Source organism: Sciurus carolinensis, chromosome 13, assembly GCF_902686445.1.
Source record: "Sciurus carolinensis chromosome 13, mSciCar1.2, whole genome shotgun sequence".
In the NCBI taxonomy this organism is placed as follows: domain Eukaryota; kingdom Metazoa; phylum Chordata; class Mammalia; order Rodentia; family Sciuridae; genus Sciurus; species Sciurus carolinensis.
Window position 1 is genome coordinate 5,737,396 of NC_062225.1, and position 26,797 is coordinate 5,764,192.

Here is a 26,797-nt window from a genome sequence, read left to right on the forward strand (position 1 = left end):
TGTGCCACACACCTGCTCTGCCAGGGCCTCCATGGGGGTAATGTAGACACAGCGCCCCTCTGAGTTCTGCAGCAGCATCCGCAGGATGGCAAACTCTGCACAGATGGTCTTCCCGCTGCCCGTGGGGGCCCCCACGAACACGTTGTCGTCACTGTTGTACACGGTGTTGAACACTGAGAACCAAGGAGCGGTAGGCATGTCAGGAGGGAGGAGAGACAGACCAGCAGGCAGCCCACTCCTCCAGACCAAGGAACCAGAGACAAGGCCAGTGTCACAGTCGAATGGTACAGCAATGGTACAGGAGCCCAGAAGGCTGCCCCAGCCTGCTGGGCCTTGCCTTCTCCTCCCATGAAACAGGAAGGGGAGAGGCCAAGATCAAGGTCTGGTCCCCTGGAGACCTGTAGGACAACCTAAGCCAAAGAGGCCAAGCATCCTCCTTTGCTTCTCGGGGGCCAGATACACAACTAAAGGGAGCAGAACCCCTTTCTCTGTCCCCTTCAGCACTCTCCTGCATTTTCTAGACATAATCTAATACAGAAGTCCTGGAATCAAGACTGGGTTAAAATCCAAGTTCTGCCATTTATTAGCTGACTCAATTGGGGCAGCTCCCTATGCCTGCTTCCTTGTGCACAAAATGAGGCACTGACTAGTACCTCACCAGTAACCCAACGCAGGACTGGTGGGAACAGAGGGGACACCCTGGCACTGTTCTCAGCCAAGTATTTGAAGCACAGCCCTGCCTGTTTACAATGATGGAGGGAGGTCTCAACCAATGCCACACACCAGGTTCAAGGCTGGGCATCAGAAGCAGGCATCTGGCACCCTGAGCAGGAGAAAATGACAACATGCCATGGTAAGGCCTGCTCTCTTGACCCCACCTCTGGGAGCCACGCAGAGCAGCAAACAAACCTAACAGTGACCAAGGGGAAACATCCCGGAGCTCCCAAACCTGCCAAAGTACCTGAGCACCCCTCCTCCCCTGCCTGCCACAAAACACCTGTCTCCAGGTGACCTTAAAGGGCCTCTCAGAGAACCAATTACCTGACACTCAAACACCCACCTTGGGTCTGGATGGGATTGAAGAAAGGAAATTTATCTTGGTAGAGGCTCTCAAAGGCACTGTTTCTCAGGGCAGACACGGGCAAAGGTTGCAGGTCCAGCAGTTCAGTGGGAGGTGGGTACTTCTCTGGTAGGATCAGGTGCCGGAAGGAGACAGGCAGTTGGGTCTCACAAGCTGCAAGGAAGGAGACAGGGAGGGTAGGAGGCCCTCCTCTAACGCACCTCCAGAGCCCCCGACACCCCATCTGTGGAAGCCCTAGGTGGCATATGCATCTCTCTCCCAACAAAGGCAAGCCCAGGACAGAGCAAGAGACCTGTCCACTGTCCTTGGAAGGCCTGTTCCTAGAGGGCCCAGAGAGGGACACTCACAGAGCCAGCGGTCAGACACCACTCGGATGAAGTACTGAGGGGGCAGTGGCTCAAAGACGGGAACGAAGAAGGTAATGAGGTGCTCGTCCTGGGCATACTTGGCCTTGAGTAGAAAATACTCATGGTGCAGAATCACCTCGCTGTCCACATCCTCCACCAGAATCCAGAACGCCTCCGATGAACCATGGACCTGGCAACCCCAGCAAGGCGAAAGGAACGTGAGCCAGCATGGGAACACAGCACCTGCCATGCAGTCCCCTCCATCCATCGAGGTCTTACCTTCTCGTCCCACTGGAAATCTGGAGTGATGGTCAGCTCCACTTTGAGGGTGGAGCGTGTGATAGGCTGCAGGTGCACCGACAGCTCCAGCTTGGGGAACAGGTGCACATACTTGTGGATGGTCTTCCCCATCTTTGGCATGCGGATCAGCTCCCCTGCAAGGAAATGAGAGAGTGTGGGGGCTGCAGCCCAGCTGGCCTGGCACGTCTGCAAAGGAGGCCTGAGGATCACCGTGGGAAACAGGCAGATTCTATGCCGTGGGCAGGTTCTTCCCTTTGACCTCACCGGAGCCCAGAGAATTAAGGCCCAAGACCAAAAGCAGCCTGTACTTCAGTGGATGTGAGAGGCTACAGGCTGTGGGTGCCCGAGGCTGAGGAACTGGAGCCTGGGTGGTAGGATAAGGACGAAAGCTCCCCACACACCTATCTCATTATGATTCAGGTCATACAGGCGCTCAAAAGGGAAGTTTTTCTTCTCAATCTTCTTTACCACCTCCTCAGGGAGTTTCCGGAACTGGCGCAGAGGACACATGGACTGCCACCTACCCAGGAAGGAGACAAAGCTGTTGGTCCCTTCTGAGGGCTGTAACGAGCAGCTTCATCACCGCCTCCAACACTTTAGCCATAACCACACAAGACACAGTCACCAGAGGAAGACATACCTAACTGTCAGCAGTGAGACCAGAGAGATACAGTGGCAACTAGCACCTCCCCAACTCCCCGGCCCCATGCTAGCAGGCCTCCCCCTTCCCACTCTCGCCCAGGGCCAAGTCACGCTTCGAGCATCAGGACAGGTCAGAGGCACTCCCAGGCCTCCCCATCACACCCTCAGTCTGGGGACCAACTCATGGTGACCAGCCCCCAGCTCACTGGGCCCTTACATGCGTTTGTCAATCATCTTGCAGAGGTTCAAGGTCTTGTCTGTAAGCTGCGCCCATCCTCGGTTCAGGACAATTTCAAAGATGGCTCGCATCAGCCGACCCGCCGACTGAGGGAAGATGGAGCATTCCTCTGTGAAGTCTCAACTGCCCCCAAATCCCCCATCATGGTTAACTACTTCAAGCTCAGATGCAATTACCCACACTAACTCAAAGCCCCCAGAAGTTTAAGCAGGAAAGAGGATTGCAAGTTCAAAGCCAGCTTCAGCAACTTAGCAAGACCCTAAGCAACTCAGTGAGACCCTATCTCAAAATAAAAAATAAAAAGGGTTGGGCACGTGGCTCAGTAGTTAAGTGCTCCTAGGTTCAATCCCTGGTACCAAAAAAAAAAAAAAAAAAAAGACAAAGTATCCTCCAATCTTAGTCCTTTCTCCTGTTCTTGCAGGAAAAGACAGAGTCACTAATAAAACCTTTTACCATTTCTGAATTTATTTATGAGCACTGCAGCCATGGTGGGGAAGATCCTGTGTCCAGTAAATCTGTTGTCTCTTCAAGGGCCCACAGAGCCTCCCCTGTCAAGGTCTGCCCTACCCACACATGTGGGCTCGGCGTAGTACAGTTGGTGCCACATGGGCACCAACCAACTAGCCAGCCAGGACAGAGCTAGGCATTCCATCTGTCTCATTGCCTTTCTTCAAGATGCACACATCACACGAGTTACAGAACACACAGCCACAGTTCCTCTCTGCCCTCACCTGGGTAACATATACCATGTCAGCCATCAATGCAAAGCCCTCCAATTTCAGTTGTGAGATGAAAGCTTGAAGAAGCACGTTGATCTGGAAAAAAGCAAGGTCAACGGCCATAGGTCAATCACTGGACAGTCCCACAAAGTGAATTACACTTCTGCTCTAGGCATCCGTGCAAGAGATCTTCCACAGCTCTTGACTTACAGATATTAAACAACTATTACTCCGTATAAAAAGAATCGTAACTGGAATGGAAGTGCTGCTCGGGGGTTGCCCTTGGGTTCAATGACCCCTAGCAGATCACCATGCACGAGTCCAGCCTCAAGGCTCATGCTCTGGACGATTCTGAAAACCTCCAAGCCAAGAGAAGGTGGGCTCACCTTCGCACTGGGCTCCTCAATGCTCTCCTTCACGGGGATGGGCACCCTCTCGAGCAGTTTCTGCAGCTCCAGTTTCTCCTCCTGCCACAAGGGGGAGACGGGTCAAGGAAAAGCCAAATGGCCAAGGAAAGAAGTCATTCAGCAACTCGGAGGTACACACCAGCGCCCCATCATGGGGTGCTTCACAGGCTCACCTCCCTGACAGTGATGTTCTTGAACTCTGAGGACAAGGAGAAAACTCTGAAAAGTTCGATCTCACTCAGGGTGGGCTTCAACAGCTGGTTGTAGGTCTGCACAGTATCGTTGGTGATATAGTAATGGCTGGCTATGCGGCCCAGCTCTGTCACCTAGAAGAAAAGAGAGATTCAGTGCAGTGCTGACTGTTAACCTCTAACATCGACAAAAGGCTGTGGCCCTGCAGGACAAGTGGGTGAAATCCTTGCAGTGCAAGTGCCTGGGCAGTCACACAGCTGAAAGATTTACCCAACTCAAATTACAGGAGAGATGCATCACTGTACAAGTTCATAGTTCAAAGGGCACAGTCCATGACCTGCTCCAAGTAATGAGGCAGTACTCAAACCAAGGCAGCAAGCTGAGGAATTTTTGCCCAGGCCTACAATTTTTGCTGAGACTTTCACTTCCAACCCCTCATGCCACTCACCTGGAAGTTGCCTGTCTTCTTGTCATACTTGACCAGATTGTTCTTGTCCAGCATCAAGGCAGCAGTGTGAACCAGGTCCAGTCGGCGCTGGTCCAGCAAGGGATCTCCCTTGAGGTCATCATGAGAGATGCCATAGAGGGTTGGGGATCGGAGCATTCGGATATACAAGTAGGCATAGCCCAGCCAGTTCACTGCGTCCTATGAGAGACAGCCAAAGTCCTCAGCATGGAGACCCGCTCGTGTCCAAAAGGCTTCCATAGATGGCTTAGAAATCAACACCCAGCTACTAGGTTACGTAGTTTATCATCTTCTGAATGTTTATAATGTTTCATTAATAGAAAGATAAAGAGTCCTCTCAAAGATCTTGGACATAAGAGGAAAGGTGCCACAGACCCAGGCAGCTTGCACTGAAGAGGTGGGTGCAAGGTGGGGATTGAGGATGCTGACAGCCCCAGTGCCACAGCAAGGACCATCCAACCCCTGCTCCCTCAGTCTCTGGGGCAGCAGAGGGAGCCACCGAGGCACCAGGTCTTCTCTACCTTTGCGTTCTGGACGTTCCCCAGCACGATTTCTGCATTGAGCATGTCGGGCAACTTTGACACCATCTGGCTCTCGATAGGAAGCTGCTGATTGAGGAGGGACAGGTAGTACTGTAGCTCCCCGTGAGACGTAATGAGTATGCCTTCACCCTTGGTGTCATACTGGGGTCGACCAGCACGTCCCAGCATCTACGTCAGAGACAGCAAACAAAGAATGCTATAGAAAAAGGACCTAGGGATCTGGCATTAGAGAACAAGGCCTTTGAGCTGCTCTTTCCAGCATCCTTGCGTTTCAGGTACAGTATACTTTTCCCACTGAGAATCAACTCAAAGCTCTGTACCTGCAGAATGTCCAGTGCGCCCAGTTCTGTCCAACGCCCCTTCTCTGGACTGTACACCTGGGTGCCCTTGATGATGACTGTGTGGGCAGGGAGATTCACACCCCAAGCTAGAGTTGCTGTGGAAACCAAGACCTAGAGAGGCAAGTCAAGAGGATAAGGCAAAGGGATGGCACCAGCAGAGAGACAACAGCCCTGACTCCTGGTCCCAGAGCCTCTAAGGGAACTGTCAGGAGGGCAGGAGGACACTGGATTAGGGTGTGTCCCAGCACTTGTCAATGTGACACCAGAATAATGAGGAAACAATTCCTTGAGTTCCTCATCTATTCCACAATTAACATTTCAGTTTCAGAGACACCTAAGAGTCAGAAGTACAGGCCTATGTTAATAAACTTAGGGTCCTAAGAAAATGCTAAATTGGGGGCTGGGGAGATAGCTCAGTTGGTAGAGTGCTTGCCTTGTAAGCACAAGGCCCTGGGTTCAATCCCCAGCACCCAAAAAATAAAATAAAATAAAAAAAAAGAAAATGCTAAATTGGGCAACATGGAAAGAGGGAAGGAAACAGTCATGACCTTGGGAGGCATTGTGGAGTTTGTGGAACTGCAGGGTCCTTACTCTGCCATGCCCCTAAGACACTTCCCTAAATGCACTCGCCTTCCCTCCTGCAGGGTGCGGAGTGCTTGGAGAGGTGGCAGGAAGTTACATTTAGTGTATCCATCACCACCCTCCAACATCAGCCAGCTGGGCCAGAAAAACATCAAGTACCAGGAGCCACCTATAGCACAATTGTTGACACAGCAGGTCTTAAGCCTGCGTCACCTGCTTCCTCACCTGGATGTGTTTATCAGCAAAAAGATCCTCCACGAGTGTTCGGTCGACTCTGGTCATGCCCGCGTGATGGATAGCAAAGCCATAAGGCAGAAGATCCTTTAGCTCCAAGTTCTGCAAACAAAAAAGACCCAGGGCCGAGGGGAATCTTCCTGTGGATCTCTCCCAGGGAAAAGGATCTCTTTTCACCTGAGTCCCTGCCCCTTACCCATCCCCAGAACCACATCCAATGACCCTTCCCTTATGTGAAACAGCACCCTGGGGCACACAGTCCCAGCAGAGCTTCTGTAACCCAACTGGTAACATGGGGCCAGCTACCAGGCAGGAACGAGAAGTAAGCAGGACCCTCCTCACCTTGCACTGTTCTGCTTCTGTCCGAAGGACCTCTGTGGAAGCTGAGCCCTCCCGCAGAAACAGACCCAGAGTATCCTTCTCCAGGCACATGTCCCGGATGGCCCTAGCGGTCTTGCCAGTCTCCTTCCGGGAGTGGACAAACACCAGCACCTAAGGAGAAAACAGTTTGCTATAGTTAAGAAACACAACTGCGATAGCCACTCTTACAACCGCAGGGCGCCAGCAGCAGGAAAAGACACTGCACTATAATAACCAGAAACAATTGTCTTGGAAAAAGGAGCAATGGCAAGAAGGTATGCTGGTTCAGAAGCCTAACAAGACCAGCAAGACCCAAGGGGAAGGAACCCACCAAATACAGTAATAGTCCTGCAACTGGGAAACTATACCAACCATAGCACCCAATCTTGCACAGCAAGTTTAAATATGCTATGAATACACACTCAAGGTTTCAAATAAGAATCTGTGGAGAGCCAGGTGTGGTGGCACATGCCCCAAAATAAAAAAGGGCTGGGGATAAAAAAGGGCAGTGGTTAATAAACCCTGCTGGGTTCAACCTCTGGGACAATCCCAGGCATGTGCCACAGGGCCTGGTTATTTCTTCTCATTTTCAAGTGTAAAGTTGTTCAGTGTATTCCCTGGTTATCCTTTCTTTCCCTAGTAGAATGGTACACTAAGCCACGTGCCCGGTCCCCCTGATTACCCCATTAATGGCAGGTTTTACAGTAATAAGTCATTTAACTTCTGATATTGGTGATCTGTATTATCCAATACCTATGTCAATCTTGCCTAATTATCAGTTAAGTCAAAAGTTTAAAAGGATCAATAACAAACCATGAACAGACCTGATTTTTTCCAGCATGTTCCATGATTTTCTCATAAACTATTTCATTCATGATCTGGAAACGCTTGATAGCTTTTTTCTCTGTGATGCCCACGTATGTCTGCTCCAGAGGTACTGGGCGGAAGCTAGAAGTTCAACAGTGAGGACAAATGAGTCTTTGGCAGGGATGCAGCAGGAACAAAGAGTACATTCCATGCCCTGGGGGCAATATTTGTCTTTTTGGACTGACACACAGAAACCCAAAGGCCTTCTAAAGCTCAATCCAGGAGTGCTCCTTGGAAAAGGTAAGGAGAGCGGGAAGGTCACTTTGGCTACACTTCTCCCAGCCTTTCTTATACCTGTTGTCAAAGTAGAAGAGGCCCTTGGCAGGGTCGACACGCAGAAAGGTGGCCACATCTTCATAGTTGGGGAGGGTGGCACTGAGACCAATGAGTCGGACATCCTCTTGGGTCATCTCAATGTTTCGGATGGCTCTGGCCACCAAAGCTTCTAAGACAGGACCTCTGTCGTCATGGAGAAGATGGATCTCATCCTAAGAAATGGAAGGGCAGCAAATTACCTCCAAGTCCAGAGAAATACAGCCCCCTTTCCTGAAACTACTCCCATTTTATAGACATATAACCTAAGAGGCCAACAAAGAAGACAAAAAAGGGAACTTTAAGCTAAAGAAATCCAAGAATGAAGACTGTATTCACAATGAGATACCCCAGGAAATAACTTAGTGTGAGCTGCTTTGCCGCAGTACTTCATGGCAAGAAAATCTGATACTTCAAGTGAGTAAATTCCTAACTTTCACATAAATTTCCTTATGAAAAATGAAGCTTCTGATCAGACCATATTTATATCAAATAAGAACAAAAGCTCTCATGCATCACATGACGAGTTTGCATGGCCCACTGCAATACTTCTCAGACTTCAGCCAGCACAGAAGACTTGGAGGCCTTATTAAAATGCAGACTGTATTCAAATGAAAGGGGTGGTCCAGGGATTCCACATTCCTAAGGAGCTCCTATTCCAGGTCCCTGCTGAGGAGAATCAGTCCTCCAACACAGGACTTAGCAAACTGTTTCTTTAAAGACCAAATGGACAATATTTTAGGCTTGTGGGCCACACAGTCCCTATTACAAATACTGGACTCCACTGCTGTAGCACAAAAGTAGCTGCAAATAAGACAAGCAAGGGGATATGGCTGTGTTCCAATAAACAGAACCAGTGGCCAGACTGCCAAGCTCTCCTTTCTTGCTTTCCCACTCAAAGAAATGACTCTCAGGCCGAAAGCCCTTCCACACATGCTTCTGTGCACCTGGAACACTATGTCTTGACTCCTTACTTGTTTGTTGCCTCTGAGAGTAGATTATTGATTTATAAAGTCCTTCTATGTTCTGGGAGGATACTTTTTTTGTCTGTATGTATTTTTTTCAAAATCACCTCAGACATAAAGACATGAGAAATATAGCAGATACCACGCTGCTAAGTTTTTCTATGAAGTGCAGATTCTTGTTTAATAGTAACAACAAAGCTGACGATGGCTGTCACTCCAAATACTAGTGCCCACAGAAAAGGCCCTGAAGAAATCTTTACCATTAAACCCAATAAACCCTCCTGATCCCAACAGTCTCCAGGTGTCCTCACGATCCCTTGCTCACCAGGATGATGAGCCGCACCAGCTGAGTGTAGGTGCGTTCACCGCCCTTACGAGTAATGATGTCCCACTTCTCAGGGGTGCAGACGATGATCTGTGTGGCGCTGATCTCTTCCTTGCACAGCTGGTGGTCCCCAGTCAGTTCAGCAACAGTGATGCCATAAGTGGCCAGGCGCTAGAGGGAGAAAAGGTACCTCAGGCAAGAATGCTTGAAGGGGCTGGGGCAGAGCTCAGTGGTAGAGTGTTTTCCAAGCCTGCACAAGGTCCTGGGTCCAACGCCCAGCACTGTACATAAGGGCCTAGACTCCATGTCCTGTCTGGGTAGTCTCAGTGTCAGGTACTGGGAATAGGTAACAAGTCTCAAACGAAGCTAACTTTTACTCAAGCAAATGAAGTAGACAAAGGCTCTCTGGTAGCTCTGCATATAAGGGTGGGGAAATGGACTTTACAGACACAGACTTAGTATTACACCATGAGGTCTACTACCAACATATACAGGAGACATTTTACAAACACTTCAAAATGCAGTAACAGCAACGTCAGAAAATCACTATGCAGGGCTGGGGTTGTGGCTCAGTAGTAGAGTGCTTCCTAGCACATGTGAGACACTGGGTTCGAACCTCAGCACCACATTAAACATGAATAAATAAAGGTATTATGTCCATCTACAACTAAAAAAAAAAAAGCTTTTTAAAAACACCAATTCTTTAAAAAAAAGAAAAGAAAATCACTACACAGAAAATGAAAGAAAGATAGTAAACCCTTGTAGAAGAGAGTGCAAGGTATTCTTGCCTCAGTAGCTCTCAGTACTTGCGTCAAGTTCCAATGCACGGAAGCATTCAGAATGCTCCAACACAAGCAGCAGTGATGTGCAGTGATGTGCTCCCAGTACTTAGAGAGCTGTGACCGATCTCTTCTGGAGCAAATATCTGACCTTTACCTTTCCAAAACTGCCCACCATCTCCTGCACCAAGGACCTCATGGGAGCAATGTAGATGATCTTGAAGTCATCCACGTTGATGGTGCCATCCATGTTGATGTGTTTCCCTATCTCTCGGAGCATGCACATCAGGGCCACGTTGGTCTTCCCAGCACCCTGAGACAGAAGTCAGGGACAAGTAGCCTGTTTACTTGGTTATATTCACTGCCCCAACTTCCACGAGCTTATCTCCAAAACAGAGAACAGCAGGTCATGACATACGAGCTACCCTTTACCAAGTCTCTCATCAAATAAAGAAGATAGGCTAGGGGAGAAGATTAAGAATGATGTCACAACGAGAACTCCAGACCACATTCTCTAAGAAAAAGCAGCAGGGCAGCCCTTACGGTAGGAGCGCATAGCAGCAGGTTCTCATCCGTCTCCAGGGCTGCACGGTACAGTTTACTCTGGATTCGATTCAGTGTTTTGAAGCCCTCAAATCCAGCCTGGGCGTATTTGGGCAGCTTTTCCACCGGGAGCAATTGCTAGGAAGAAATGCCACGCACATCTCTCACAGGTATGATCCTTTAGCAGACTGCCCATCCCTGTGGGACTGCCAAAATCTCGTTCCCTGGCCATCTCCCTGCATGAGCCTCCACTAAGGTGCAGTCCAGAGAGATTAATAAAATCTCTTGGGCTCAAAATTAGAACAGAAGGGCTGGGACTGTGGCTCAGTGGTAGAGCACTTGCCTAGCATGTGTGAGGCACTGGGTTCAATTCTCAGCAACGCATATAAATAAATAAAATGAAGGTCCATCAACAACTTAAAAAAAATTAGAACAGGAAAATTCTGAAGCAGTGTTCATTTCAGGAATAAGCTATCTAAAAGACAAGGCTATGTTTCAGGCAATGGTTGAAATTCAAACTGGAAGAAGTGAACTGAGCAGAGAACTGACAAAAACACTACATTCACCTCTTCTGAGCCAAAGGGCTTGGGCTTCAGAGCAGGAACATGCACCTCTTCATAGCCCTTACGCTGGCGACGGAAGGACCCATCAGGAAGCTGACAGCGTTTGTTGGCCATAAAGTGGCTCCCTTGGGTGAATACCAGGTCCTCCAAGTCCAGAACCTGCCGTGGAGCCAGTGCCTGGGAATATGACAAACAACAATCCACAGGAAGTGAGCCAGCTGAACAAGTAAGTTTTCTGCCTGTCATGGCCTAGGGGATGGCCTGCCTCCCACCTCTCCACCCTGGTCCAGATCCATGGTCTCCAGGTCTGTGTCCATTCGGGACTGCCGAACTCGCTCTCTCCGAGACCTTTCCTCCTACAGTGGAGAAAAGAAAAGAATCAGGACAGTTCGTTATGTGCTGGGATCTGCCCCTTTCAGTCTCCACTTAGCTGTCTGTGCTTGACTCATGGGTACTATTAAGTCCCCAAACCAAAAGATGGCACTTCACATTCAGACACCTGCCACAGAGGTCACCAAACGATCCAAGAAAACAAATGACATAGAGAGAACAGCACCCAGGACAGGGACCTCAGAAGCAGAATTTCACAAGTCAGAATCTAGGGCCATCCCCCTAAGGTGCCACAGTGTAAGTCCCAGGTTTAAGCAAACACATGGGTTCTGTTCCTGATTCAAGTAAACACTGCTTTTACTGTGAAATCAGTAAAAGTCCACATAGTGCTGGTGATGAGTTACTAGCCACACCAATGTGGATGTGTCAATTCTAATCAGTACCCACTGAGAAACCCCAAGGAATTTAAGAGAAATGCTTTACTACTCTGATCTCTGCTTTTAAATCATCTAGCCATGTTCCTTTTCTGAAGTAAACAAACAGTCCAGCTGAGGAATGAGACCGAAGACCAAGTCAGTCCTTACTCGGATCAGATCCTCCTTCTCAGTCTCATGAAGCTGGTAGAGGAATTTGGACAGTTCTGGATCAGCTTCCATCTTTCCCATGATCCTTTCCTTCTCAGCTTCACTCTGAGCACTGGCCAGCAAGGTACAGTACAGAACTGCCAACCACAGGGGAGAAACAGGAGGCAGGGGGCAGAGCACAATGTAAAATCAGTCTTCATTCTTGGGGCACAGAGAAAATCATTAAGTGCTGGAGACACGAAAGCAGCGCCACCCCGCCTGTCCCCGGTACCACACACAACGAGAGAAGCTGGCGAGGACTCACTCATCATCCTGTGCTGTCGCAACACTTTAATAAAGTCAAATGTGTTGAAACCGAGAAGCAGGACCAGCTGATTCTCACATTCTCGGTCGTCACTGGCCGTCTAAAGAGAAGGCAATGCCACCATCAAGGACACAGTTGTCTGCTCTTCCACACACCATCCCCATCTGCTAAGCTTGCACTCAACAGAAATGCCACCTCGGTCATACCTTCAGAATCTCCAACACTTCATCTGCCTTCTTCTGTGACACGATAGCATCATCGTAGAAACGACTGAGTTGCCGCTGAAGCCAGAACGCGTCGATATCCCGAGGGTGCAAATCTTTCTTCTTGGAACTCATCAGCTCACCTGAGGCTACGAGCTAAAAAGGCAGCCAGGCCCTTAGCTCGCCAGGTCCCAACCACTCTCTCATCACCCTGCAACTAGTTTCCCCGCCATCCCACAACCAGCCTTCTTTTGAGGCCTTTCCAGAGGGAAAAACGTGCTCTGCAGAGTTCAGAAACATTGCACTAAGATTTCCTCACCACGTGCCTCAGGCAGGAGGACAACTGGCTGAAATCTTAGAATCAGGACACTAAACGTTTATTGAGGCTCGCTCTGTCAAAACACGTCTCAATAAGTAATGCAAAACTGGAATAGGCACCAGGAAAACGGGCTACAGCCAAGTATCAGCAGGCTGCACAGCCCGGGAAAGGAGACGGTACTCACGTTAGCGGAGAGGGTGCAGCGCACGACAGCCTCGTCACCCTCCATGTCATCGTCAGATGCCTCTTCTCGAACCTCCCCATAGACGTCTTCATCACCTTCCTGTGGAAATGGCCCCAATCTCAACCATGCTCCAGAACTCATCCTGTGCCACCAGAGAACCGCTCCCCAAGTTACTCTTGATGAGCTCCTGGGTTAGAGCAATGGCTTTGGGGTGAAATCAATAGCTTATTGAAACCGGATCAGTTTTTTTTTTTTTTTTTTAAATTTGTTCTTTTTAGAATGTACTTTGACACTTCACACAAACACGCCATCTAACTTCCCATTCTTTTTTTTTTTTGCAGTACCGGGATTGAACTCAGGGCCTTGTGCTTGCGAGGCAAGCACTCTACCAGCTGAGCTACCTCCCCAGCCCTAACTTCCCATTCTTGTGGTGGTACATGATGTGGAGTTACACTGGTGTGCATTCATATATGAAGACAGGAAAGTGAAGTCCCATTTGTTCTATGGTAGCTCCTCCTGCCAGGCCCCTCCCTCGGGTCAGCCTCATCCCAGAGCACATTAACAGAGTGACCACCTGGTAGGGATTCGTTAGCTGCATCTCTCCTCTCCTCTGCTTCTCACCCTAGCTGCCACAAAGACAACCGCCTGGACCACAACCTAATACACACACAGTCCTTGCAACCAAGAGCTGCTGGCTAACAGGAGAGAAAAGCTATACAGATGCAAGCCTGGGGAAGCAGTGATCCAGAAATGCAGAGCCCACACTTGGCTTGCTCACCGCTGTGTTTACTCACATCATACAATGTGCACTTAAAACAGTATCATGGTCAATGCAGGTACTAAATAAATAATAAGTATTTATTAAACGAACTGCTATGAGCAGAGTAGTCTATTATTTTGTTGCTACTTAAAATCATAAAATCAAGCCAGGAACAGTGGCACATGCCTATAATCCCAGCAGCTTGGGAGGCTGAGGCAAGATCACAAGTTCAAAGCCATCCTCAGCAATTTAGCGAGAACCTAAGCACCTCAGCAAGACCCTGTCTAAATGCTGGAGAGGATGTGGAGAAAAGGAACTCTTTACACTGCTTGTGGGACTGCAAATTACTACAACCACCATGGAAATCAGTATGGAGGTTCCTCAAAAGACTAGGAATGGAACAACTATATGACCCAAATATATCATGCCTCATTATTTATCCTAAAGAATTAAAGTCATCATAGTGATACATGCACACCCATGTTTATAGCAACACAATTCACAACAGTCAAACTATGGAACCAGCCTAGGTATTCATCAATGGATGAACGGATAAAGAAAATGTGATATACATACACAATGGAATTCTATTCAGTCATAAAGAAAAATGAAATTATGAATTATGGCATTTGGAAGAATATGAATGGAACTTGAAAATATTGCTAATGAAATAAGCCAAACATAGGTCAAGGGTTGTATTTTTCTCATATGTGGAAGCAAGAGAGGAAAAAGGAAAAGAAAGATTGCAACGCAGGTCTCATGAAAATCAAAGAGAGAGTAACAGAGTAGAGGAAAGAGACCAGGGGGAGAAAAGAAAGGAGTGAAAGGGGCAATTCAAGGGAATGATATTGGTCAAATTATATTATAATATTGTGTGTGAATATGAATATGTAACAATGAATTCCATCATTACGTACAACTGAGATGCACCAATGAGAAAAACATGGGAAAAAAACTGTACATTTATATTTAATAGCTTAAATTTGCTTTGGAAAACCTAAAGATAATCATCATAATTTTCAGCAAAAGAACACCAAATTTCTGAGACTCATAAATCACCGTAAAATCTACCTGGCTTGGGCTGGGGGACCTCTTTACACTAAAAGGGGTCCTGTCGCCTTAACAATTTCAAACAATGACACAGATGGGGTCCACTGCTTACTGCTCACCTCCTCATCAGACTCGAACTGCACATTCACACCGTAGGTCTCGTCAATGTTGTCATCTGCAACGATGAGAGCAGTGAGCAGTTAATGAAGAGGCACAGAACTAGGGCCTAAGGACACACAGGATTTAAATGGTCCATGAGACAGCCGCATGTGCTGCCAGCACTGAGGCAGTCTTCCTCCCACTGATACTGGGTTCCACTTCTCTCTACCAGCTTATCCCATGGGCCCTGCCCAAGTCCTCTTCCACATTCTCCATTATAAAATGGCCTCAGAGGTGGCACAGTGGTACATTCCTTAATCCCAGTTATTTGGGAGGCTGAAGCAGGAGGACCAAAATTTTAAGGGTGGCCTGGGCAACTTACCAAGACCTTGTCTCAAAATAAAAAATATAAAGTGCTAGGGGTGTAGCTCAGTGGCGGAACACCCCTGGGTTCAAGTTCTATACAGGAGAAAAAAAAAAAGCAGGAGAGGGATATCTCAGTGAGAAATGGCTACTGGAATTAAGGGATTCTCCAAAAAACACAAAATAAGAATATGGAGATTTAAGAAAAAAAATTTTCTCTATCTTCCTTAAAGCCAGTTTTGAATACAACCTGCCAAACCCCTCAAAAAAAAAAAAAAAAAAAAAACCCACACAACAGGTGATGGGAAATCCCTGACATTCAGATCCTTTAACAAATGGTGCTAGAAGATGCACATTTTAGGGTCAACAAAAATCATTTAATACTATTAGGACACAAAGAGCTTAGTTACCCATATTTTGGATTTCCTTGTCTCCCCCATAGTCTGTGATCTTTTTGCCCAAGTTTACTAGCACATGGTATCTGGTATCATCTGTCTGACCCAGCAGCAGGTCAATCTCCTTTCGTCTTTCCTTGTCCCGCAGCTTCTCATTCTTCAGGACAGCAAGAACTTCATCAGCTGCCCCACAAAGGATATCACGTGGCTGGCAGCAAAAAACAATCAGCTTTTAGAACACTGACATGCAGAATATCCCCTTCATGTGTTGCCAGGATGTGATGAGCTACATGGCTTCAAAACTGCAGTACTCCTGGCTCTAGTAATTTCTATTAATGTTGATAAAAATACCACCTACAGTCAGGAGGGTTGCAAATTCAGTGGTACAATGCTTGCCTAGCATGCATGAGGCCCTGGGTTCAATCCCCAGCAATGACAAAAAAAAGTCATGCAATGGAAGGAAAATTCATTTGTTTTTAAAATATTAGAGGGACTGGAGATGTCACGCAATAGTAGAGCACAGTGCTTAGCATGCATGAGGACCTGGATTCAATCCCCAGCAATGAGAGGGGAAAATAAAAGATTGGCTAGGTGGTCTCCAAAAGCAGGACACAGCTTCCTCAACAGTCTGCCTCACATTGCCAGGTGAGAGAGGCACTTAGCAGTCTTCTTCTATCTCAACACACTTTTGGTAGTCCTTTGTCCATACTTCCCCTAGCACCACCTCACCAGAGCCTCTCAAAGACTCATGATGGCCTACAATGTAATGATGCATGGGAAAAAATTAAGAGCATATGCTGGAGAAAAATCACCTGGAATACATGCTGACTCTGCCAGTGCTACCTCTGTGACTTAGGAAAATTACTTAACTATTCTGTGCCTCACTTCTCTTCTGTAAAATGGAAAATGATTATTAGTAGTACTACTCAAAGAGCTGATGTGCTGTTCCACAAAAACTAAGTGCTCAGTATTAGCTCATTCTGAAAACATTGAAATCCAAAGAAAGGTTCTTCTGGTGTCTTCCAAATGTGACACTTTCCCTTTCCAAATACATGAACTCACCCTCTGGCCACCTTACCTGGTCCCCAAGAGCAGCCTGGATGAAGCTGAGCAGCACCTCATAAGTCTCTCGGGTCTCCTTAGTTTTGGGCTTATAGATGATGCCCACCATCTCATCTATGCCCTCTGACAGCAAAGTATAACCCTTCATCTTGTTGATGTCATGCCGGTCCTCATCACGTTTTCTTCGCCTAATGGATACACGATATGAAGTGAAGAGAAGACCTTTCCCATCCTAGGCAAGACCACTTCAAGCCTACCCTCCTTTCCTGCTCAGTCTCATGGCACACGTCTGATATTTGAGAACAGGAACCTGTATTCCAGCAAATGATTCCAACTTGTCCTTAATCATTTATGGCAGCATTTATTCATGGGACATAGTGACAGAGGAAATCCTGCCATCCTCTCACTAGATGAACAAAATGGTATAAGACATCCTCCCTATTAAGCATCCCCATTAATTTAAGATTATATAACGAATTCTTACTAGTTTTTCATCTCTCGGATACATTACCTTTCTCTAGTCAAAGAAACTTCTTTCAATATAATCTACTTCTAACCAACTCCCAAAAAATTATAACAAAACTAAAACTGTCTTTTATATTATGGATGCTTGAGTTAGTTTATTACCAAAAAATAAGCAGGGAATAAACAACAGTAGAAAAAGAGAAAGAAGCAGTGGTGGGAAGTTAGTAATGAGAGAAAGAAAAAAGAATTACTGAGACAAGGGAGTAGCAAGGGTCTTGAAAACCTGGAAGAAAATTAAGATGTCTGTGGATCTTATATAACTTATATAACTTATGTTCAAATAAATTATTTTCCAGTTTACTTGCATTTAAGACCAAAGAGTCTTTAAAACACTCAGGTTCCAACAAATTTTAGGTAAATTTTCATAACATGCTTTAAGAACACTGATGTATAGCCTTCCATCACACATTGCAGCAAAAATGCTGCTCAACTGGTAAAGGGAAGGTGGACTTTGAAGAAAAACTAGTGTCCCTTTGGCTACATACTTGGCTCTTCTTTCCTCCTGCATCTGCGGTTTGGTCCGCTGAGCTTTATCTCCCATCCGGGTGCCCTCCAGCTTCCCAACCAGAGACAGCACCTCTCCTGTGGGTTCATCCCGGCGGGTCCGGTCAATGAGAGAGCGGTCGGCTTGGAGCACAAGATTCGAGTTCTGAAAAGATTATACATTAGCAAAACTTCGACATGAGACAATCACAATCACATCAGCTGATGAAAGAATCACAGCAACGTTTTCTCTAAAAAGAGCATATCATATCCTGCTGCGCATGAACCTGGAGCTGAGCCCTATGTCCTGTATCATCAGTTGATAATCCCTGCTCCTAACAGTACCCATCTGAGAAAAATGTTGAGCAGTATGGGAGGAACACACGGAAGGGGGCGGACTGAGAGCCAAGAATTGGAAAAACCCTCCTTAGAGAGCGCTGAGCCTATCCCAGCAGCCTCCTGGGGTTAACCTAAGCGTTGCCGTGTGATCCCACCTTCGCCCAGATCCGATTTCCCCCTCGCTTCCGTGGCTCTCCAGGAGGCCTTCAGACTGAAACACCCTTCCACAGCCTCCCGCTCCCCAACTGCACTCGGTCGCCCAGAGTCCTCCCCCGACATCCCACGCACCGCCTTGTACTCGTACTGCAGGCTTCGGGCGGTCACATCCGCCATGGCGGCGGCTGCTCGGGGACCTCACAGCACCGCTTCTCACCGCAAGCTGCGAACCGCTGCTCCGAACCGTTCCCGGGGGATGCAAGGAACGCAGGTGAAACGCACTTGACAGAGAAAAAAGACGGACTCCCTTCCGCTTCCGGGTCGTGCGCTGAAGAAAAGTGCTTCCGGTGACCGCGCGCCGCTTTCTAGTGGCCTTCCGGCGGAGTGGGCGGGGCTTGTGCACGCCGGTTCCTGGTCCCGGGACATATCTTCCCCTAGATTCTGGTTCCGGACACCTGCTGGGGCTTGGGACCCAGGACCTGAATTCTCACGTTGTAATCACAGCGCTTTCTCTGCCGCTGCTCTCCCCGACCATGACACTGACTTGTGAGGAAGGCAGGCAAGGAGGACTAATTAGCGCCATTTCTGGGCGAAGAGAGCAATTGAACTCGTGTGTGCGTATTTGGGTTTTCTTCCGTGTCGAGCAGTCTGCAAGACCCTCGTCCTCCGCCAGCCGAATGACAGGCGTGGGGCGCCCTGGGAGCGGTGGTGAAGGCGGCTACCCTCCTGGCGGGGCCAAATCCTCAAGCACGGTGACTTTAATTTCCTCCGCAGCTACAAACCCCTCCCTATCCCAGTACATCGCGCGTCCATCCACCATTTCTCTCCAGCGGGATTGGCAATTCACAGCTGAATGATGACTGTCCTGGGGAGGGGATGAATATGAGGATGAGGTTTTTTGTTGTTGTTTGTTTGTTTGTGGTGCTGGGATTGAACCCAGGGCCTTGTGCATGCAAGGCAAGCACCCGACCAACTGAGCTTTATCTCCAGCCCGAGGATGAGTTTTGAGCCATAGGAATCCGTCCACAGCGACCGTCTCTCTCCTCCGTCCAGTTTCACCTGTGCTGTTATTTTGTTTGGCCCACTGTTGGCTTCTTGTCTAAAATTTCGGATGATTCACAAAAAATCTGCATTTCCCTCATCATTTGCGGAGTCAGGAAACTGGCTATATAAGACCCCCATGCCTACATGGCTTACCTGCCCAGAGCTAATCCGCAGTTGCCAACGTCAGAGGACACACGTGCTCCTCCCACTGCACCTGTCCTCCCATACCTGGTAACTCCCTGCTTGCTGTTAGGACCCTGTCCCTGTAGGCCTGGAGTTTGCTACTCTGGCCCATGTTTTTTTTTTTTTTTTTTCCTTTTTAAATCTAAGCCTTCCAAGGGACAGTCGGGTAAGCCTTGTAGCTTGAGACAATAAAAACTTCCACATAAGACTGTTGTGATTAAATAAGGTAGAATGTTTGAAAGCACTAAGGAAGTGTGTGACTCAAGGTAGGGGCTCCCTGAAGGTTATTTTAATCCACATCCTTAAGGCTGACTTGTACTCTGTCCTTCCTGACGCAAAAGGGTGGGAAAAATGGGCCCCTTTGCACATGCCTATATCCCAGTGACTCAGGACACTGAGGCAGGAGGATTGCAAGTCTAAGACCAACCTCAGCAAACTAGCAAACCCTGTCTCGAAGTGAAAAATAAAAGGACTGGGGATGTAGCTCAGTGGTGGAGTGCCCCTGGATTCAATCCCCAGTACAAAAAATAAACATTAGGTGAGAGAAGCAAGTCACAAAAGACCACATATCATATGACTCCATATATATATATATATATATATATATATATATATATATATATATATATCTCCAAAGTAGGAAAGAGAGAAAAGGGATTAATGGTTGCCTAGATGGGAGGTGAGGAAGAGAGAGAGACTGAAAATTGGAACAAATTTCTTATTTGTTGGAGTGATGAAAATATTCTTTGGATTTTTTATGATGCCAGGAAATTGAACCGAAACATGTTCCATATGATGCTGGCTATTGGTGCACAATTCTGAATATAGATGAAAAAACATTGAACATTACATTTTTAAGTGAAAGAATCATGTCTATAAATTATATCTCAATAAAGGGTTTTGTTGTTGGGGTTTTGTTTTGTTGTGGTCCTGGGGCTCAAACACAGGAATGCTCTACAAATGACTGTTCTCAGCCCTTTTTATTTTATATTTTGAGACAAGTTCTCACTAAGTTGCCAAGGTTGGCCCTGAACTTGAAATCCTCCAGCCTCCACCACCAGGGTAGCTGGGATTATATGTGTGCACCACCACACCTGGTTTAAACAGTTTTTAAGAGGATTATCCTCAGGATGCTGAGGGTCCAGGGGCACCCTGGTAGACCAAGATCCCTAGAGTGACTTTAGTTACCAAGACAGATTGAGAGTCAGGACCTTGAGCTTCTTTCAGGTCTATGTGTGCTCCATTGTGGGGCCTCTTCCTAAAGAAGATCCTCAGAATTCTCTGCTCCTCAACCTGGGCCTGATCAGGATGCTCGGACAGCTGCCTGGGGCCCTGCATTTCTGTACCTTAAGACTTTGTCACTTCATTTAGTTACCTTTCAAATATATGTGCACTAAATTCTCAAGATCTTGGAAAGTTAGAGCCTTACAGGAGACATCGAACACAGATAACTGCAGTAAGACGCAGGATGCAGTAGGGTGTATCTCAGAGGCAGAGCTTCTGTTTAGCATGCCTGAGGCCCTGGCTTAGATCCCCAGGCCCCGCCCCCCACACACACACTCACAAAAGCAGGATGTGGTCAGTGCCACAGGGAGAGATCAGAGAAATCACTTCTGCCTTAGGAGACTGGGTGAGGCATGGTGGTTGTGCCATAAAGTCTGGCTGGATTTCAGTAGAAGCTGGAGGTGGGAGATTTCAAAGGGATACAGAAAAAATCAAAAGCATGAAGGTGGGAAGCCAAAGGCATGTTTCAGGAACTGGGAAGAGCTGGGTTCAGCTGGGTGCAGAGCAAATGTAAGGAATGGAACAAAGCCAAGACAGAGTCTGTGATCTCTTTATTGAAGAAAGAATGCCATTATAAAGAGTTTTTACTTTATTCGGGAGACAATTGGAAGCCATAGTTTTCTCTTTTGGAAGGATTTTGTTTTTTTACAGCTTCTCAGCATGTATTTGATAAGAGGGACTAGCATTTAGATTAAACAGAATCTTACAGAGTATTCTTGTCTTTTGCCATTAGTTCATGTTATTTATTTATTTATTTATGTATTTGGTACTGGGGAGGGAACCCAGGGGTGCTTTACCACTGAGCCACATCCCCAACTCTTTTTATATTTTATTTAGAGACAGGGTCTCACTGAGTTGCTTAGGGCTTTGTTAAGTTACTGAGGCTGGCTTTGAATTTGTGATCTTCCTGCCTCGGCCTCCTGAGCTGCTAGGACTAAGGTGTGCCATCTTCGGGTTCGTTGCAGCAGTAAGTCAGGCAACACTTGCTACAATGATGTCTGCCAAAGTGGCTGGCCATGAGACTTCAGCACCACATTCATCTGAAGGGCACTTGCAGTGAAGGCGACGAATGTTTCCGTTTTCATTATTTCAGGTTGGCCAACTTAACCTTCTTTCTCTTATGCTACTCTTCCCAGGAGATGGTGTAAGACTTCTTTTTTTTTTTTTTTTTTGTTTGGGTGCTGGGGATCGAACCCAGGGCCTTGTGCTTACAAGGCAAGCACTCTACCGACTGAGCTATCTCCCCAGCCCCAAGACTTCTTCTTTTTCTTAGCACCACCACGAAGACTCAGCACAAGATGAAAGGTGGACTCCTTTTGACTGTCATAGTCAAAGTTTGTCCATTTCCCTGTTGCTTACCAGCAAAGATCAGTTTCTGCTGATCAGGAGGAAATCCTTCCTTAACCTGGAATCTTGGCCTTTACATTTTCTATAGTATTCAAGGATTTAACCTTGAGCATGATAATCTTCCTTGCAAGGGTTTTTTGGAAAATGTGTATCTCGACAGTGCTTCCACCGCAGATGTTGGATCAGAAAGGAAAACCTTAGAGTATTTTGCATGTGACAAACATTTGCAGAGTTCCTCTTTAGCATATTTTATGCCCTGTGGCACTGAGTGAATTCTGCTTTTTTTAAAAAAATTTTTTTTGAGACTGTCTCTCACCGTGATGCCCAAGCTAGCCTCAAAATTGAGATCCTCCTGCCTCAACCTCCCAAGAAGCTGGCATTACAGGTATGGGTCGCCATGCCCAGCTTGCATTCTGCTTTATAATTCCAGTTATTTACACGTTTTGTTGTCCAGCAAGACTATAACTTTTCAAGGATCCTAATTGCATCTTGTTTTTCTCTGAGTCCTTAAAAGTACTCCTGGAGTTTAGTGTACCTATGAATGCTTGAGAAGCAACTAAATGAAGTGGCACAGTTCCAGGTACATAATTTTGTTTAATTCCTATAAAGTCTTATGAAATATACTGATGTTTCCCATTTTACCAGCAAAGAAACCAAGGTTCCAAGAAGCGATACGACATCTGCCTTGAAGTCAGGCCTTCTCATTCCAGATCCTATGTACAGGGCTTTCTCACAGAGCTGAGCCTGGGGAAGGGTACCAGGTAAAAGGGTGGTGGGGCATGTCAGGACCAGAGACAGAGCACAGTTGGGAAGCCAGGGCAGGTAGAGCAAGAGGCTACGTGTGCCTGATGGAGAACAAGTGACCAGCAGTTACGGAATGCCGGAAACCTAGTAAAACTCCTGGGGACTTGGTGATTGTCTTTGGCATTTCCAGGAAGCCCTGAAGTTGCCTGAGATCTTGGGACTGTGAAGGCAGGGTGCTGGGTCCCCCAAAAGCCTAGTATGTCCTTATAATTTGCATATTGGACAGTGAAAGCCCTCCTGATCTAGGATAGAATATGCTTCTTACAGGGTAGGACTGAAGCTAAACCAAACTATCCAAATGATTCTAGAGAGTATGATTTGGTTTCTTAAATGGAGAAGGGACCTTATAAATGGCAGTACTTTATTTGCCTTGTACATCGGTTTATCCAGTAATGCACATTTTAAAAGACTTGTATTCATTTAATTTTTTTATTTAGCAAATTTTATTTTCTTCTGTGTTCCAGGCACTGTAATAGGTTCCAGGGCTGCAACAGTAAATGTGACAGATATAGCCAGGTGCAGTGTCGCATGCTTGTAATCCCAGCAACTGGGGAGGCTGGGGCAGGAGGATCTCAAGTTTGAGGCCAACCTGGGAAACTTAGCAAGACCCTGTCTCAATATTTATAAGGAGACAGGACTAGGTGTGTAGTTCAGTAGCACAGTGCCCCGGGTTCAATCCCCAGTACTACAAAATATACAGATGCATATAGATGCCTATGTCCCTCTATGTAAGACTTAACTATGTAGTGGCAAAATTGATTTTCTAATTAATTTATCTGGTACAGTTTCTAAACAGGCTTGTTCCCTTCCAGATCTGCATCCTAGAGGGTAATGCTCTTTGTTTCAACCAAGAGGCAACTTGATGTAGTGATAAAAGGTGTTGGTGCATCCCAGGAGGCTGAGGCAGGAGGATGGAGAGTTCAAAGCCAGCCTCAGCAAAAGCAAGGCATTAGGCAATTCAGTGAGATCCTGACTCTAAATAAAATACAAAATAGGGCTGGGATGTGGCTCAGTGGCCAAGTGCCCTTGAGTTCAATCCCCAGTACCCACCTTCCCCACAAAAAGTGTGAACTCTTTTTTTTTTTTTTTTTTTTTTTTTTTTGCGGTACTAGGGATTTGAACCCAGGGCCTTGTGCTTGCAAGGCAAGCACTCAATCAACTGAGCTATATCCCCAGCCCAAGTGTCAACTCTTGTGACAGACTACCTGAGTTCCAATCCCAGCTTCACCCCTTGTGAGTTGTGTAAATTTAGGCAAGTTCTCAGCTCCTCTGTGTCTAACCGAGATAGTTTTCCCTACTTGGTAGGGCTGCCTGGCACCCAGAACTATGCTAGGAAGTAGTGAGTGTAAGGTATTGTCCTACAGTTCTGCATTTCTCAAAAGCATTTCTGAAACCTTCAGTGTTTGCAGGAAGTGCGTGACTCACTAAGGAAACATGCCTCTTTGTTGTATCCATCCTCTCTCACATGGTCTTATCCAACCTGTGGCCCTTCCACCCTGCAAGCTTGTTCTGGGTGACTGTCAGCAGTTCCCCAACTCCAGACCTCATACTGAAGACAGGTTACAGCACAGGTATGTTCAATAGCATCACTACAGATGGGGTTACTCTTCCCAGGATGCTCTGAGCTGCGGCTGCATTCTTAGACTAAGTACCATTACCTTATCACTGATTTGCAGTGACCAAGAACTCATTTTGGTGTGCAGGTTGCCATACTTGGTTTTATTTTGTTTGTTTTTTTTTTGGTAACAGGGATTGAACCCAAGGTACTTAAAACTGAGCCACATCCCCAGCACTTTTCATATTTTATTTAGAGACAGGATCTCACTAAGTTGCTTAGGGCCTCATTAAGTTGCTTTAGGCTGACTTTGAACTTGGCAATCCTCCTGCCTCAGCTTCCTGAGCCCCTGGAATTACAAGGCCTATGCCGCTGTGCCTGACTGTGGTATATACTTTATTGCACTTCCGCTTTGGGCTGTAATTTTCTTTCATCTTGGTAGCTTCAAGTCCCTGCCTATTAATCTCTTCAAGCCTAGGACTGTGGTTTGGAATGACATCTAAGTCCCAAGCTCTGATTTTTTCCCCCTGAGGTCCCACAGCCTTCCCAACTGTGTATCCAAGAACCAGTCTCCACCCCACTGCAGTTCTGGAGATCAAGCCCAGGGTCTCATGCTTGCTAGGTGAGTGCTTTACCACTCAGCTACAGCTACAGCCCCCAATTTTTTTTTTTTTTTTGATACCAGGGATTGAACTCAGGAGTACCTGACCATTGAGCCCCAGCCCCAGCCCTATTTTGTATTTTATTTGGAGACAGGGTCTCACTGAGTTGCTTAGCGCCTCACTTGTGCTGAGGCTGGCTTTGAATTCATGATCCTCCTGCCTCAGCCTTCAAGCTGCTGGGATTATAAGTGTGCGCCACTGCGCCTGGCAGCCCCCAAATTTTTAAATAAGTTGATAAGCACGAAGCAGTGCCCCCTGTGCACACAGGATTGTGCAGAAAGGTCACCAAATATCAGCTCTTCTTAGAGGCAGACGCAGGTGACTGAGGGCAGGCTTAGTGAAGGCATGGACAGCTACTTCCAGCCAGAGGCCAGCTCAGGAGGAACAATCTTAGAGCTTCCTGTGTTGTCCTTGGTTCTTCATCCAGAGGCTGCCTCTCATGATGGGCCTCAGCAGTCCCCTTTCAAGTGACAAGCAGCCCTTCAGCTTCAGCCAGTGTCGCAGTACTGGAGTCATTAATATTTTGTTGCATTTTACCCTGTTATTAAGTCCATGGAAATTTTCCCAAATGAAAATTACTGACAGTGATAAAAAGCAAATGTTTCATGACTTACCTATGGTCGGATGCCAACAGGTGGGTCAGAAGTGGCAAGTCCTTTTCCACATCTGGTTAGGAGTTCACTGAACTTGAGCGAATGAATTATGTGTTCAACTGGAAAATAAAAGAATGTGGGCAAATGATTTGGAAGTGTCACTGAAGAAAATATCTAAAAGGCAAGATGTTATTAGATATTACATACATATTTTTAAGGCCTGGAAAATGGAATCCCTTCTTCCTCACAGCATTGAAGTTATTACTCAACGAGTACACAAGCACTTTTGCACGTTAAGGAGTGTGTGAAGAACTGCTTCAGCTGGGTGCGGTGGTGCACATCTGTAAAATCCCAGTGGCTCGGGAGGCTGAGGCAGGAGGATCGCCAAGTTCAAAGCCAGTCTCAGCAACTTGGCAAGGTTTTGAGCAACTCAGCATCCTGTTTCTAAATAAAATACAGATAAAGGGCTTGCACTATAACTCAGTGGTTAAGTGCCACTGGATTCAATAACTGGGACAAAAAAAGAACTGCCTCAATTTTATTAATAATTAACATTAATATTAATTGAGCATTATAATGAGTTAAGAACTGCCTTAACTTTCAGGACCAACTCTACTGCTGACGTAATAACTGGCATTGTTGAGTGTATTGTGCCGGGTGTTCGTCTCATTGCATCTCCATAACCACCCTGGGGTGGGTGTTGAAAGTGGCAGCTTGCCAGGGCCCCAGGCAGCCCTGCATCTTCTGGGGTGCTGAGCATGCAAGGCTCTTACCACTCTTTACGAGGCCTTTTCTCAGAATTGTGCTTGTAGCAAGAAACCTTGAGGGATGAGGTAACGTCTCCTACCAGGACAAAGAAAAGAACAGGCATGAAAGAAGTCGTTTCCCCAAGATCAGAATTCCTTGTCTACACTGCAAACCACTCCCCACACTGCATTCACCTGGGCCCCTCTGTGCTGCCCCTGTGAGTCTTGGGAGAGCAAGGAGAATTGGATAAACTGGGTGCTTGTGCCCTGAGTAAGGCAGTCTTTTGTCCCTGACCTGGAGTCTCGGTAAGGAGCTTGTTTAAATAGGGTCACATTCTAGACTTTGCAGTTTGGATGAAGAGAATTCAGTGTTGTCATGACAATGGTGCAGCAAGCCCATAGTCACAGTCGCACTGAAAGCCACTGAGTCAGCACAGAGGACCTGGAGCTCCAAGTGAACTAAAAGTGAAAGTGAACGCAGGGCTTGGGGCAGCAAGCCGGCCCCAGCACCACGCGCACGAATACAATCCGAAGGGAAATGCAGAGCCTTGTTTGCTGGGAGAGGGCCACTGGCCCACCTCGCGCACCTGATTCCTCCCTCTTGCCGTCCTCCCAACC

At 47.0% G+C, this 26,797-nt stretch overlaps 1 protein-coding gene across 1 annotated transcript in view; it reads right to left on the reverse strand.

Moving 5' to 3' along the window:
- The window catches only part of Snrnp200 (small nuclear ribonucleoprotein U5 subunit 200), a 28,060-nt gene extending 9,795 nt beyond the window's left edge, over positions 1-18,265 (reverse strand). The window contains exons 1-30 of the mRNA XM_047523579.1: positions 18,094-18,265; positions 17,469-17,632; positions 16,475-16,646; positions 15,412-15,604; positions 14,659-14,714; positions 12,730-12,828; positions 12,230-12,382; positions 12,024-12,123; positions 11,720-11,856; positions 11,078-11,161; positions 10,809-10,982; positions 10,243-10,380; positions 9,857-10,012; positions 8,921-9,091; positions 7,613-7,806; positions 7,276-7,399; positions 6,434-6,583; positions 6,083-6,193; positions 5,255-5,386; positions 4,914-5,102; positions 4,375-4,572; positions 3,908-4,060; positions 3,714-3,794; positions 3,340-3,423; positions 2,588-2,694; positions 2,130-2,248; positions 1,708-1,862; positions 1,429-1,618; positions 1,061-1,234; positions 13-173 (exon numbers count right to left, since the gene is read on the reverse strand). Coding sequence (XP_047379535.1) covers positions 13-173; positions 1,061-1,234; positions 1,429-1,618; positions 1,708-1,862; positions 2,130-2,248; positions 2,588-2,694; positions 3,340-3,423; positions 3,714-3,794; positions 3,908-4,060; positions 4,375-4,572; positions 4,914-5,102; positions 5,255-5,386; positions 6,083-6,193; positions 6,434-6,583; positions 7,276-7,399; positions 7,613-7,806; positions 8,921-9,091; positions 9,857-10,012; positions 10,243-10,380; positions 10,809-10,982; positions 11,078-11,161; positions 11,720-11,856; positions 12,024-12,123; positions 12,230-12,382; positions 12,730-12,828; positions 14,659-14,714; positions 15,412-15,604; positions 16,475-16,646; positions 17,469-17,632; positions 18,094-18,138 — 4,164 coding nt within the window. The 5' untranslated portion in view covers positions 18,139-18,265. The remainder of the gene's footprint in view (positions 1-12; positions 174-1,060; positions 1,235-1,428; positions 1,619-1,707; positions 1,863-2,129; positions 2,249-2,587; positions 2,695-3,339; positions 3,424-3,713; positions 3,795-3,907; positions 4,061-4,374; positions 4,573-4,913; positions 5,103-5,254; positions 5,387-6,082; positions 6,194-6,433; positions 6,584-7,275; positions 7,400-7,612; positions 7,807-8,920; positions 9,092-9,856; positions 10,013-10,242; positions 10,381-10,808; positions 10,983-11,077; positions 11,162-11,719; positions 11,857-12,023; positions 12,124-12,229; positions 12,383-12,729; positions 12,829-14,658; positions 14,715-15,411; positions 15,605-16,474; positions 16,647-17,468; positions 17,633-18,093) is intronic.
- Between the last annotated feature and the right edge of the window lie 8,532 nt (positions 18,266-26,797).